The sequence below is a fragment of the Triticum dicoccoides genome, chromosome 3B (genome assembly GCF_002162155.2).
Source record: "Triticum dicoccoides isolate Atlit2015 ecotype Zavitan chromosome 3B, WEW_v2.0, whole genome shotgun sequence".
In the NCBI taxonomy this organism is placed as follows: domain Eukaryota; kingdom Viridiplantae; phylum Streptophyta; class Magnoliopsida; order Poales; family Poaceae; genus Triticum; species Triticum dicoccoides.
Window position 1 is genome coordinate 366762795 of NC_041385.1, and position 13859 is coordinate 366776653.

At 47.8% G+C, this 13859-nt stretch overlaps 2 protein-coding genes across 6 annotated transcripts in view; one reads left to right on the top strand and one right to left on the bottom strand.

Moving 5' to 3' along the window:
• The window catches only part of LOC119276077 (protein FAM91A1-like), a 43726-nt gene extending 30754 nt beyond the window's left edge, over window positions 1-12972 (bottom strand). The window contains exon 1 of one of the 3 annotated variants that reach the window (XM_037557055.1): window positions 12585-12972. In XM_037557055.1, coding sequence (XP_037412952.1) covers window positions 12585-12703 — 119 coding nt within the window. In that variant the 5' untranslated portion in view covers window positions 12704-12972. The remainder of the gene's footprint in view (window positions 1-12584) is intronic. The other 2 variants (XM_037557059.1, XM_037557057.1) reach the window with 2 other exon arrangements.
• Window positions 8463-12641, top strand: LOC119276078. Of its 3 annotated transcripts, XM_037557063.1 has the most exons (3): window positions 8463-8597; window positions 10708-11485; window positions 11570-12641. In XM_037557063.1, the coding sequence occupies exons 2-3, from the start codon at window positions 10708-10710 to the stop codon at window positions 11980-11982; spliced, it is 1191 nt and encodes a 396-aa protein (XP_037412960.1). In that variant the 5' UTR covers window positions 8463-8597; the 3' UTR covers window positions 11983-12641. The 3 variants fall into 3 exon arrangements, 1 of the variants encoding a protein (XP_037412960.1); XR_005136304.1 differs by lacking the exons at window positions 10708-11485; window positions 11570-12641 and adding an exon at window positions 9071-9777 and having other exon boundaries at window positions 8475-8597; XR_005136303.1 differs by lacking the exons at window positions 10708-11485; window positions 11570-12641 and adding an exon at window positions 9033-9777 and having other exon boundaries at window positions 8476-8597.
• Window positions 12973-13859: the final 887 nt, after the last annotated feature.

Sequence of the window (13859 nt, forward strand, 5' to 3'; positions counted from 1 at the left end):
CCCCTCCCGCACACCTCTTGCCTCGCTCCGGTGCCGCGCTCGTCGCGCCCCGGCCCGCGCTCACCGTGGCCTCGCCCGCGCCTTCCCGGTCCGGCGCCGTGGCCGCTGTTGCGCCCGCCGGCCACGCCCTGCCGTGGCCCGCCTCCCCTCTCGCCTGCAGCCGGCGCCCAGCCCGCCTCGCCGGTGCTGGCGCGCGCGCCTGCGGCGGCCGCCCGGGTTCGCCCGTTAGCGGGTGGCGACCGCACCCTGCACCCAACGCCCGCAAGGCCCCATGGGCCACTGACCACAGGGGCCCGCCCCCATAACGTTTTATTAAAAAAAAAAGAAGAAAAAGGGAAAAGGAATTTAGATAAATATAATTAATAAAAATAATAATGAATAAAATTAATTAATTAATTAAGTAAATAATTAATTTAATTAATCCTGATTAATTAAACCTAATGACTAATTAACCTAATTAACTACTGTTAATTAAACTTAATAACTAAGATAATTAGTTAACAGAGTATGACGAACGGGACCCACATGTCAGGTTGACCAAGTCAACCCTGATGACTGCTGACGTCAGCATGACATCATGCTGACGTCATAAATCCATTTTTTTGAATTAATTAATTAATTAGTTAAATTCCAGAAATTAATAAAATCTTTAGAAAATCATATCTTTTAATCCGTAACTCGGATTAAAATATTTTCAACATGAAAGTTGCTTAAAACGACAAGACGAATCCGGATACGCAGTCCGTTCGTCCGCCACACACCCCTGACCTATCGAACCCGCAACTTTCCCCCTCCGGCTCCTGTGCCCGAAAACGCGAAACACGGGGAATACTTTCCCGGATGTTTTCCCCCTTAACCGGTACCACCTCATACCACGTTAGGGCACACCTAGCACCGCTCATTGTCGCGTCACGCATCGTCATGTTTATGTTTGCATTGTATTCATTGTTTCTTCCCCCTCTTATCTCCGGTAGACTACGAGACCGACGCTGCTGCTGCCCAGTTCGACTACGGAGTTGACGACCCCTCCTTCTTGCCAGAGCAACCAGGCAAGCCCCCCCCCCCCTTGATCACCAGATATCGCCTATTCTACTCTATACTGCTTGCATTAGAGTAGTGTAGCATGTTACTGCTTTCCGTTGATCCTATTCTGATGCATAGCCTGACATTGTCGCTACATCTGTTGATACCTTACTTGCAATCCTAAATGCTTAGTATAGGATGCTAGTTTATCATCATTGGCCCTACATTCTTGTCAGTCTGCCTTGCTATACTATTGGGTCGTGATCACTCGGGAGGTGATCACGGGTATATACTATACATACATACATACTATACAGATGGTGACTAAAGTCGGGTCAGCTCGAAGAGTACCCGCGAGTGATTCACGGATTGGGGGCTGCAAGGACCTTTGTCCCGACGGCCCTCTGTGTGGATCTTTGTGGCGGAGCGACAGGGCAGGTTGGGACCGCCTAGGAGAGAGGTGGGCCTGGCCCTGTTCGGCGTTCGCGGATACTTAACACGCTTAACGAGATCTTGGTATTTGATCTGAGTTGGCTACGAGCCTATACGCACTAACCATCTATGTGGGAGTAGTTATGGGTATCCCGACGTCGTGGTATCAGCCGAAGCACTTCAGACGTCAGCGACGGAGCGGCGCGCGCCGAATTGGACTGGAACGCCACTAGGCTAGGTCTGCTTTCGGCCGCCCACGCAACGTGCAGGTGTGCTCAGGGCGATGGGCCCAGACCCCTGCGCGCTTAGGTTTAGACCGGCGTGCTGGCCTCTCTGTTTTGCCTAGGTGGGGCTGCGACGTGTTGATCTTCCGCGGCCGGGCATGACCCAGGAAAGTGTGTCCGGCCAAATGGGATCGAGCGTGTTGGGTAAGTTGGTGCACCCCTGCAGGGAAGTTAATCTATTCGAATAGCCGTGATCTTCGGTAACAGGACGACTTGGAGTTGTACCTTGACCTTATGACAACTAGAACCGGATACTTAATAAAACACACCCTTCCAAGTTCCACAGACAACCCGGTGATCGCTTTTCTACAGGGCGACGAGAGGAGGATCGCCGGGTAGGGTTATGCTATGCGATGCTGCTTGGAGATGCTGCTTGGAGATGCTACTTGGAGATGCTGCTTGGAGATGCTACTTGAAGATGCTACTTGGAGGACTTCAATCTACTCTCTCCTACATGCTGCAAGACGGAGGCTGCCAGAAGCATAGTCTTCGACAGGATTAGCTATCCCCCTTTTATTCTGGCATTCTGCAGTTCAGTCCACCGATATGGCCCTTTACACATATACCCATGCACATGTAGTGTAGCTCCTTGCTTGCGAGTACTTTGGATGAGTACTCACGGTTGCTTTCTCCCCCCTTTTTTCCCCTTTCCTTTCTTTCTGGTCGACGCAACCAGATGCTGGAGTCCAGGAGTCAGACGCCACCGTCGACGGCGACCCCTACTACACCGGAGGTGCCTACTACTACGTGCTGCCCGCTGACGACGACCAGGAGTAGTTTGGAGAATCCCAGGCAGGAGGCCTGCGCCTCTTTCGATCTGTATCCCAGTTTGTGCTAGCCTTCTTAAGGCAAACTTGTTTAACTTATGTCTGTACTCAGATATTGTTGCTTCCGCTGACTCGTCTATGATCGAGCACTTGTATTCGAGCCCTCGAGGCCCCTGGCTTGTATTATGATGCTTGTATGACTTATTTATGTTTTAGAGTTGTGTTGTGATATCTTCCCGTGAGTCCCTGATCTTGATCGTACACATTTGCGTGCATGATTAGTGTACGATTGAATCGGGGGCGTCACAATGGCGTCGGTCCGGTGTGCACAGGTGCCTGCTGGGAAGCGGTGGCCCATCGAATCCAGCGTGGAAACCCACGGCGCCGAAGGGCCCGCCGTACAGCAGGGAGGGCGCCGGCTGGTCCGCGGCCATGGTGTAGACTGGCGGCGGTGACGTCCCGGCCAACCACGCCGGAAGCTGTGACGGCGAGGGCGGCAACCGCACTTGCTGAATCGGCACGCCCGCCGGCGCGGTTGTAGTCAGCCCGGCCTGCGCGGCAGCTGCTGCTGCATGGAAACGGCAGAGGCGGCGGGCGCCGCGATGGCCGCAGCCGGCCATTGTGGCCAGAGCGGGACGGTGGAGGGGGCTGCAGCGGCCCAACCAGCGCCGCGGTGGCCCCTGGGTGCGGCGGCTGCCAGGGCGGTGGCGGCGGTAGTTGCAACTGTGGCTACAGCGGCCCGGCGAGCGCGGCGGAGACCGCCGGGGGCGGCGGCTGCCACGGCAACAGCATCGGTCGAGTGGCAATGGTTGGTACGCGGCTGGCGGCAGCCCGTAAGGCCCTGCCAAGGAGAGGCAGATCCCCTGGACGACTGTGACGAGATCGTTGAGGACGCCGATGATTTCCGCCGGGGAGTAGACCAGCGCCACGATGGAGGGGGGCGGCGACTGGCCGATGGAGGCACCGGCGTTGGAGCCCAGCGGCGCGGTGGAGAGGAGCAGCGGCGGCGCGGTGGTGGTGGGCAGCGGCGGATGGTTGGTGGTGAAGACATGGTCGAAACCGAGCTACCCGATACCAAGGTGTTAGGAGCTAGGGTTCTGCCGGTTCTAGGGCGGAGATTGTAGGGGAAGGATGGAGGAGGACAAGGGCGAGGGCGCAGCGGCCGGCGGCTGGGCTCCGTCCTTGCGCGGTGGAGGCGGCGGCGGCTGTGGCACGAAGGAGATGGCGCAGGGGAGGAGGAGGCTAGGGTTAGGTCTCCTGGCTCCCTAAGGAAGCCGAGCAATTATGATTGCTTCTTGCTTATTCTCAAAACAGGTTCTTACATGAGTTTATATAATCCTCCTAATGATATAATTGGGCTAAGCCCCTAACACGATAAGATAACTGGCCAGGCCCCTAACTGCCTGGGCTGTAATATATGCCGCTCATAACAATTCACGTGTTGACTTCGCGCATCATACGTGAGAGAGGGTGTTGAAGTGTACATGTAGATTGCCTAGCCCTTTCCATCAATAAGACATGGAGCAATAGAAGCAGTTTTCAAGAAAAACGGTCAGAAAAAATCATCAAAACATGAAACAATGGAGGTGAGGTGGGAGATGGAGTGCCAAGGAACAAAAGAAACATAAGATATCACTCTACATATTCTTGCATGATCTTATAACAATAAAATGACAAATAAATCATGGTGATTGCATATAGCATATTTATGCCCCATTACAACACACGGACAATAATTTTTTCCTTTATCTCTCCGGCGCAACATAACTCTTATGGGCCAAAAATACAAGGCAGTCCAAGCCAAAAAGGGAGGAAGAGAAAAAAGTAAAGGCATGTCTCATCCTATTACTCATTGCCTAGTCCACATGATCTTTTATGATTACATATAAATTTTGTCGCGATGTAGTACAAAACAATTGTCTTAATATTGTGGGTACCGCGTATGCTAGATTTTTAACGCAGATGGTGAGGTAATAAAGCTTTCATTTTCTAAAAGAATGAATATGTACGCTAGAACCTCGTCTTTCTTCGACATTTTTGATGAACTTATGAGTTTTTTCCGGAACGTGCATGAGAATTGCGCGTTCATGAATTAAGAGAGAAAGCAAGTTTAAGAATTACAAGAGGCCGGCCCTTAGGCTAGCCGAAACCCTTGTCAACCATCCACCACACACACCTAAGACAGACTACTCTCAGTCGCCCACGACTCCATGAATTACCCGCCTCTTCTGCTGCGCAAACTACCACACTTTCCACTCATCAGCGATGTGAGCTGTTATCCACTAGTGGTCAAGGAGATTTTGTCAAAAACACTCCAGCCCCTTTCCTTCCAGATGGAGTTTAGCACTAGGAGGATGTAAGAGTTCAGCTCCTTCCTTGCCGCCACGGTGGTGTTACTAGTCGTTGTCCACCAGTCCACCACCACGCCCTGTTGGGATGGGGTGAAGCTTTCCCAGCCCTTAACCCTCAACACCTCCAACCACACCGTGCGCGCCAAAGAGCATTCCACAAGCAAATGATCAAGAGTTTCAGGCTCTTGGAGACACATCGGGCAGCTCGGCTGGTGTGGTAGGCCCCTTGCGGCAAGGCGATCAGAGGTCCAGCCCCTATTCTTGACGACCAACCACGCGAAGAACTTCAATTGTGGCTGCGCCCAAGAGTTCCAAACTTCATTTGCTACAGGCATCTCAGTTAAGCCAAAGAAGAAAGCACGGTAGGCAGTCCTTGCCGAGTAGCACCCAAATTCCTCCGAATGCATCTGAATGTGTCTGGCTCGCCGTTCATGTGTTCGGCCTCCCTCTACACGCTACCCCACAGACCTGCAGAATTAATGATCATGGCAATTGTAAATTGCCCCACAAGCCATTGAGCATCACCCTCATGGATGCCGACATCGAAGAGATCCAATATCTCCACCTCACACCAGAACCGCTGTGGTCGAGCACCTCCAGGAGAAACGGCCAAGCAAGCGAGTCGAATGCCTTTGCCACGTCCAGTTTGAGAAACAACGACGGCACCTGCTTCCTGTGTAAAACCTTAACCGTCTGGTGGACCAAGGCGAAGTTGTCCTGAATACTTCTTCCTGAAGTAAAATGTACTCTGATTGCGCCCCACTAGACTGCCCAACTTTTTTGCAAGAAGGCCCGCAAGAATCTTTGTGATGATCTTTGCAAAACTATGAAGAAGGCTTATGGGCCAGTAATCGCCAATGTCCACCGCATCCTCCTTTGGTAGCAGGATGATTAGGGCTTCGTTAAGCAATTCAAAGTTGCGGTTATCCCCATGAAAGAACTGTTGCACTGCGGCCAGCACCTCCGCCTTGATGATATCACACATTACTTGGTAAAATTGTGTCGAAAACCCAACTGGCCCAGGGGCCTTGTCGGCCGGCAACGATTTGATGGCCTTCCAAACCTCCTTCGCCATGACAGGTTCGTCAAGCTCCGCAAGCTCCTCATGAGATAGATCCAACTCCGCCAAGTTAACCGTGTGCTTCCTCTCGGCCGTGCTTCCCAACAGCTGCACGAAGTGGCTGAAGGCGAGCTTTTCCATGCCCTCTTGATCGATGCATTGTACCGCCCCCTTCCTCAACTTAAACTGATGTTACGCCGCTGACGCTTTGCCGCATTTGCATGAAAGAACGCTGTGTTCTCATCCCACTCGGAAAGGTAAGTGATACGCGAATTCTGACACGCAATGGTTCACTGCAGGAGGCCAGACCCGAGCATTTCCGCTTGAGATCTGCCCGAAGCCATCTTTTGCTGGGTATTGAGCACTCTGTCACCTTGAGATTCATTTTAAAAATTAAGATCTACTAACATCAACGGGCTGTGGATCTAGGAAATTAATCATGTTGCATACTTGTGGGAATGAGTTAACTCTATTTTTCCTACTTATACACATATTCTAGCCAAGGTTTACGAGTCGACGAGTCGTTCCGAGGTAGAGACTCATAGACTAATCGAGACTAGTCTAGACTAATGCTAGACTAGTCGACATGGTACTGTAGTACTCGGCTACTAATACCTAGTGGTAGTATGTAGTATATACTAACAGTACAGTATGCAATAAAACCAGCCACTGTCTAAATAATTGAGCTATGCAGTGTTCTGGGCCCAAGTGGGTATGCAATAGGACCAGCCACTAAATAATTGAGCTATGCAGTGTTCTGGGCCCAAGTGGGTATGCAATAGGACCAGCCACTGTCTAAATACTAGCCCAGCACCACGCAGCAGCCCCCAGCTGGCCCATTTGGGCCCAAATGGCCAGCCTACTTAGCCCCCGGCCACTGGAACCCTAGCTCCCGACCTCTCCAATCACCGCCACCAGTGCCACCACGCACGGGAGCACGCGCGCACGCGACCCGCGCCTCTTGCCGCCTTCCGCCCGTCCCGGCCGCTGCCGCCGGCGAGCCCGCCGACCACCACCATGCCTCCTCCTTTCCTCTCCTCTCTCTCTCTTCCTTATCTCTCGTCTCAAGGCTGCGCGCCCCTACGGGTCACGGCCATGGCCGTCGCCTGAGCACGAGCTCCGACCGGCCGCCACACCTGGCTGCGCCATCCGCCGTCCCGATGGTGGGTGGCGGCGGCGGTGGCAGGGCAGTGGGTGCGGGTGGCGCCTCGTCCCAGATGAGGCAGCTCTCTTTTTTCAGTCGTTCGACTCGTATATGTCGACTAGTCCAGACTAGTCGTCGACTAGTCCATCCACGGCTCAACTCGTATTTGTAGTCTACACGAGAAAATGAGTCGACATCCACTCTGCGACTCGTACACTAGTCGAGCGACTAGTCTAGACTAGTCGTTCGACTCGTAATCGTTTATTCTAGCACGTGCGCACGTTATTAGACTTACTTGGAAACAAATCTAGCACATGGATTTCACTTCCTTTTGCATATACTCTCTCCCTTCCTTTATAAGGTGTATTTGTTTTTTCAAAAGTCAAACGAGTGCATGTTTAACTAAGTTTTTAGAAATAATATATGAATATCCACAATATGAAATTTATATATTTGATGCATCATGAAAAGTAGTTTCACATTTTATCTATTAGGTATTGCAGATATTGTTGTTTTATTCTATAATCTTGGTCAAACATTGAAATGGTTGACTTGCACAAAAATCAATACAGCTTATATTCTGGAACGGAGCGACAACAGACCTCTACATACAGAACATAACAGTTGCATTGGTGTCATGGCTAGCTCGTTCTACAAACAATTGGTTGGTCCTAGGTTCAAATCACAGGAAACTATATTAGAGTTACATGTTGTATGCTCTGTAAAGAAACCGAATATCATGTGCTTCACAGACTTCGAGGGAACTTGACAGGCTTGGTTCACTTTCACCCAATCTACCTATACCAAAAAAAAGCTTTCACAAGCTTATACGAGAGGTAACAAGAGAGTCCATCTTTCACCTATGATGTACTCTAAACCCAAGCCCTGCAATGTTCCACACCAAACTGAGACCATCACATGCCACTCTGAAGCCTCCTACCTGAATGCAGCTAGTAAGGATGAGAGCTAGGGAAGTGCCAGGTATATAGCTCAACCTGTGTCGAATTGTCTCTACTGATTAATTGTAGTCGCTTTTTGAACTCAAAAGAAACCACCACGGATTGCAGGTTGCAGCAGAGCGAAACCATGGAGAGTTATGAGAGGAAGCTGTGTTCGGTACGGCTCCTGCTCTCAGATTTGTACCGGGGTCGAGGGAGCAGAGTCGAACGAGGGAGCAGAGTCGAACGCCCGGGCTCCGAAAAATACGATCCGCGGATCGGCAAGGAGCGGAGCAGAAAATACACTAGCGCGGAGGAGCGACCAACAGGTCGATTCTATTTTTGTGGAATCCAAAAGGCACAGATAAGTTAAGAGATATTACCCACCATTGCCATTACTAACCCCTAAAATCTCATACCGCTTTGCTTAATCTGTTCCATCTCCTCTCTTTCTCTCGTACGAGGAACAAGAGAGGCGACCGGCGGCAGCCACGGCCGACACTGAGGCCGTGACCGACGGCAGCCACGGCCGTCACCGGAGACCGACGAAGGCGACCTGCTACACCGCTGACTCACTTCTTCCATTTATCCTGTTAAGGTATGGTTCCCAGCCCCAAACCCTAGGCTGTAGATTGGTTCGTGTTCACCTGCCCCCATTGCTTGTATCAAGATTTTCCCATCCCCTCTCTAATTCCAACACGACATGAGCCAAGATTGATTGAGGAACTCGGTTTCATAGAAAATCATGTATATTCCAGATAGATTTCAGATTGGCTGTAGATAACTAGTACGAAGTGCAGATGTACGCCTCTCACTAGCTGATTACTGAATGTGAGTGTGTTCTGTTCCTTTTATATATATGCTGCTAATGAGTCGCTTCCCTAAATAATAGATTAGACGTACTATCAGATTTCTTAGTAATAGTACTAGCTAATTTATTTATTGTGAGGTACTTATGCCTTCATATATATGAGTAATAATACTAGAAGACTTATTCCGTGCATCTCCAACTTCATTTAATTTTTATTAGCAGCTGGTACCGTTGCTTATGTGGATTTATGCCGAACACAGTAGCAATGGAAGCAACTGCTGAGTGGAATGAAGAACACACTCGCTTGGTTTGTGAGTTGTTCAAGGAACAAGTTGAGGCTGGAAATCGCCCAAATACACATATGAATAATACTGGGTATATGACAGTGATTGATAAATTCTACCAGAAGACTGGAATACAGTACAACAAAAGACAGTTTAAGAACAAATGGGATAAACTAAAAAGTGCGTACTACATTTGGAAGAGTTTGAAAAAGGAGGCAGGTATGGGCTGGGATTCTGTGCAGCAAACGGTTACAGCTTCTGCCGAGCGTTGGAAAAAACTATAAAAAGTGAGCTACTAGTCGTTTTTTATTTTCTGCACATACAAAACATGCTTCACCATCCGTGGATGTCTAACGTTTAGTACTTGGCGTTGACAGAAATACCAAGGTTGTGGTAGGTTTCAGAAGGCTGGACTTCAAAATGAGGACCTTTTGGCCAAGACCTTTGAAGATTTGCGCAACACTGGTGAAGACCATTGGTCTCCTGCTAATGGTAGCTTGCCTCAAAGTCCTCAGAATGTTGATGCTGAAGACCACAGAGATGAGAACGAGGACAAAGAAAGTGAGGACGAAGAGGAGTCGCCAATTATTAATAATCTCTACTCTTATAAAAAACAAGTTGGTGATGATGGTGTGCCTGCCATCTTGCAATATAGACCGTCCGATCTATATCTGACGGATAGAAAGCAAACTATGGCAATTTTGCAAAAAGATACCCGCGCCTCTCTCCACATTTGCAGATAAGGCCTTCCCTCGTTCATCCTTATCTCCCACAACCTCATTGTTGAGCAATTAAAAAAGGAAGCCTCTGGAACAATTTGGCATGGTGGCCGCTGTCGGCGTCGTCCATCCCCATGCCTCCGCTCAGTCCGACCACCAATCACCACCACGCCACACTCCTCCTCACCTTATCTCTCCTCTTTCTCGAGATATCATTAGTTTTTACACATCGGATTACTCCTGCATGGGTCAATCACAACAGGTGTTTTATAAAAAATGCATCTTGCTGTTCCGTGCAATGCGCGGGCATCTTGCTAGTAAAGGAAAAAGAGCAGGTGGTCCTATAGACGGAAAAGGAAAAAAGTCAAGGAGTGGTTCTGTGATCATGCAAGACCATTTGAACGAAATTGTTGAGCTGAGCAAGAATTCGCAAGCAGCCATTGAATCCATTGCTCAGAAGAGAGAGGATGCCTCAGTTTGTACCATCAAAGATGCCATGACTCTGGTTACAGAATGTGGTGGTGTCATTCGCACTAATGAGCACTTCATTGCTTCTGATATTTTCGTAAAGGAGCAAAGAGAAATGTTTATGACCATACCTGATGCTCGTGCACGATTTGACTGGCTTAAAAGGAAATATAATGCCAAGTATGGCAAATAGATTATAATATTTTGGTTGTAATTGTTAAGGCATTCCTATAAGTAATATGCCTTCAACACTCCTATCTTTCAAGTTGCATTTAGTAATTTATTTGGCTTGTAAGACCCTGTCCGGTTTGTCACAAATTATCTATATGAATACAGTCATTTGAATCTTATTCCTATTTATGTATGTCATTATTGCCATCGACTCGTTTCTCATTGTGAATTGTCTCATGTGTGTTATGTGCATAGATGTCCTCAAGCGGAAGTGATAGTGGAGGGAGTAATTACTCAAATGAAGAGCATGACGAAGATGTACAGCTGATGCACCTACATGAAATGATGATAAGCAATCTTGCTTCTGCTGTAACTGTTGTTGAAAAGTACCACATGACCTACTTGGATAAGAATGAACCTAGGACTTCAATTCTCAGTGGAATGGGCTGGGTGAAAGAAACCTTGCGCACTCCAAGGGAGAGCCACCGCATGTTTTGTATGAATTCTACAATGTTTCACAATCTGCATGATCTTTTGGTGAGTACGTATGGTCTGAAATCAACTACGCATATGAGTACATTTGAAGCTCTAGCACTCTTCTTGCACATTTGTGATGAATGTCACTCAAATCGGGGAGCGCAAAATCGATTTAAGCATTCCGGTGACACAATCAGTAGAAAGTTTGATCTTGTTCTGCACAGCTTGGTAAAGATGTCTAAAGATTTTGTGCGACCAAAAGATCCAAACTTCTCTACTGTTCATGATAGAATCAGAAATGATAGGAGGAAGTGGCCACATTTCAAAGACTGCATTGGAGCTATTGATGGAACCCACATACTTGCAACTGTTAAGCCTAAGGATGTCATTAGATATATTGGCAGATCAGGTAGTACAACTCAAAATGTGATGGCTGTATGTGATTTTGACATGCGCTTCACATATGCGTCTATTGGCCAGCCAGGTGCTATGCATGATAGTGTGCTTTATCATGCATTAGACGGAGATAAAGACATCTTTCTGCATCCTCCAGAAGGTATTTTTCTACCGTATGTTCATATCAGATTGTGTATTATTGCATCTATTTCATGTTGCTGTGACTTACACATCTATATTTTAGGAAAATATTATCTTGTTGATGCTGGCTATCCAAATCGTCCAGGCTATTTGTCACCATTTAAGGGCCAAAGATATCACGTTCCTGACTTCCGAAGAGGTGTTGCTCCTAGTGGCGAGAAAGAAAAATGTAACCATCTGCACTCAAGTATTCGGAATGTCATTGAGAGAACTTTTGGTGTATGGAAGATGAAATGGCGAATTCTTCTCAACATGCCAAGCTACCCATTGTACAAGCAAAAGATGATTGTTGCAGCAACCATGGCTTTGCACAATTTCATAAGGGAGCATGGTATGACTGATAGGCATTTTCATAGATTTGATCGGAGTCCTAACTATGTTCCGACAATACCGACGAGGTATAGGAAATATATTATTTCCAAGATGCATCAGACTCATCAAATCAAGCACGAGTGATAGGTCAATGGATAAGTTCCGTGACGACCTTGCAAAGGCAATTGCTGAATCTACAAGCTAGATGTTGTGAATATTTTCTATGTCATACTATTTTTTGTTCCGAGACAACTATGGGTAGAACATTTTATTTCATCTATTTAGATTGATCATGTTCATTATATACACTTGGAAAAGCTGCTACACATATAACATATATTGTTATATACATTCACCACTCTGTTGTTGTGTGATAATCATGGGACCACTTGTAGCACACACATGTGATGGTTATAATTGCAATCAACGTACGATGATGCTTCAGAAAAACTCAAAATGAATTGTTAACTAACGCTCAATATTCCTATTCCTATATAATATGTTAATGTTCACAACATGTCATGGTATGCCGGACGTATATGCAGAGGGGTGACAAAAGTATCACAATCAAGGGCAGTATGGTCTATTTATTCCTAAACCCACAAATCAGTGTTTTAGGAGCCAACTGATAGCCGAACACTTTTGTAAAGCTGATCCAGATCCTTATGGGAGTGGATTCTTGGAGGATCAGGAGCAAGGAGCTGTAAAATGAGGATCTGGAGCTCTAACGAACAGGCTCTAAATACCTGCGGTGCCACTCGTCCTTGGTGTGGAGAGTGGACTGGAGACGCTTGGGGAGGGACTCCCACGGGCACTCCTCCCGGATCGCTTTCACTACCATCTGCTCCTCGACCGCCGCCGACATCGGGTCTCCGCCGCGCGATGGCTTGGTGAGCGGGTGTGGTGGATCTGACCACGCGCTAGCGAGATCAGACCAAGATCTCGCCGTGTGGGGTGGGAAGGGGACTAGGGAGCTTGGGATGCCTAAGCCGGTGCGTGCTTCCCGCGGTGATGCGTCGCTGTGGTGGGGGTGGGGAGTAGTAGGAGGACCGTGGAGAGAGGGAGGACTTCACCTGTCCAGCTAAACCGCAGACGAAGCTTTGAAACTTGCCGACTACCATGTCAAACGGGTCTCCTCACTACTTCACGTCATGTCCAGTTTTCGCCTTTCTCGGAGAGGATATATACACTACGTTTCTCATGGCCCAAAGGCAAAAACGATAGTAGAGTATGTTTAAAGAAGTGTATATGCTGTGCTAAACTTTTTGATTCGGCTAACTAGAAACGGTTCGACCTCGACAGGGATTCAACATCGGCCACCTTCACCATTTTGACATCCTAACCGTAAGCAAGAACAGTAACATCTATATAATCTTGGTATCGTGATATCCCATCATTGTACATTCTTCTTGTCATAGTATTGTTAACCCCCGAGTCATTTTGCGTCACTTGCCTATTGAGACTAGCCATTTGAGTATTGCCGGCGACGTTGCTTGTGTACTTTAGTGATCATCGATTCCTTTACATACATACCTCATCTTGGTATCATCATATCATCTCTTGTGTCACAAGATTGTTCCTACATATACAAAAATGTTATCTTGGTTCGAAATTTTTGCATAAGTGGTCATATAAAGAAACTTTTAAGCAAAGAGAAAACAAAGAGCTTGTAAGCAATAGCCATAGCATCACCACATTGCATATCATACTACCATATTGATCATCTTGGATCATCGTGTGCGAAGCACCCGGAATCATATATACATAACATATTTGGGATATAAGTCGTTGCATTTTTGTCTCTTATAGGTTGTGCACAAGTGTCGTATCCGCCTATTAAGACATTTTGCTAGCGTCTCTCTAGAGTTGTGCAACAAGAGCATTCCGTGGATTCCCCATTTTGAGCTCATTCCTTGGTTGCACGACCCTATTTATCTATCAGTGTGTGTGTGTTTTCGTGTGCCATTTGTTGCTCTTGGTCTACTTGTTTCACTTGTGAATTTGTGAATCTCTTTCAACTT

Coding starts and splice junctions, on each gene's coding strand:
- LOC119276078 (XM_037557063.1), top strand. CDS start 10,708: ATGTCCTCAAGCGGAAGTGATAGTGGAGGGAGTAATTACTCAAATGAA. Junction 11,486..11,569: donor CTTTCTGCATCCTCCAGAAG/GTATTTTTCTAC, acceptor TCTATATTTTAG/GAAAATATTATCTTGTTGAT.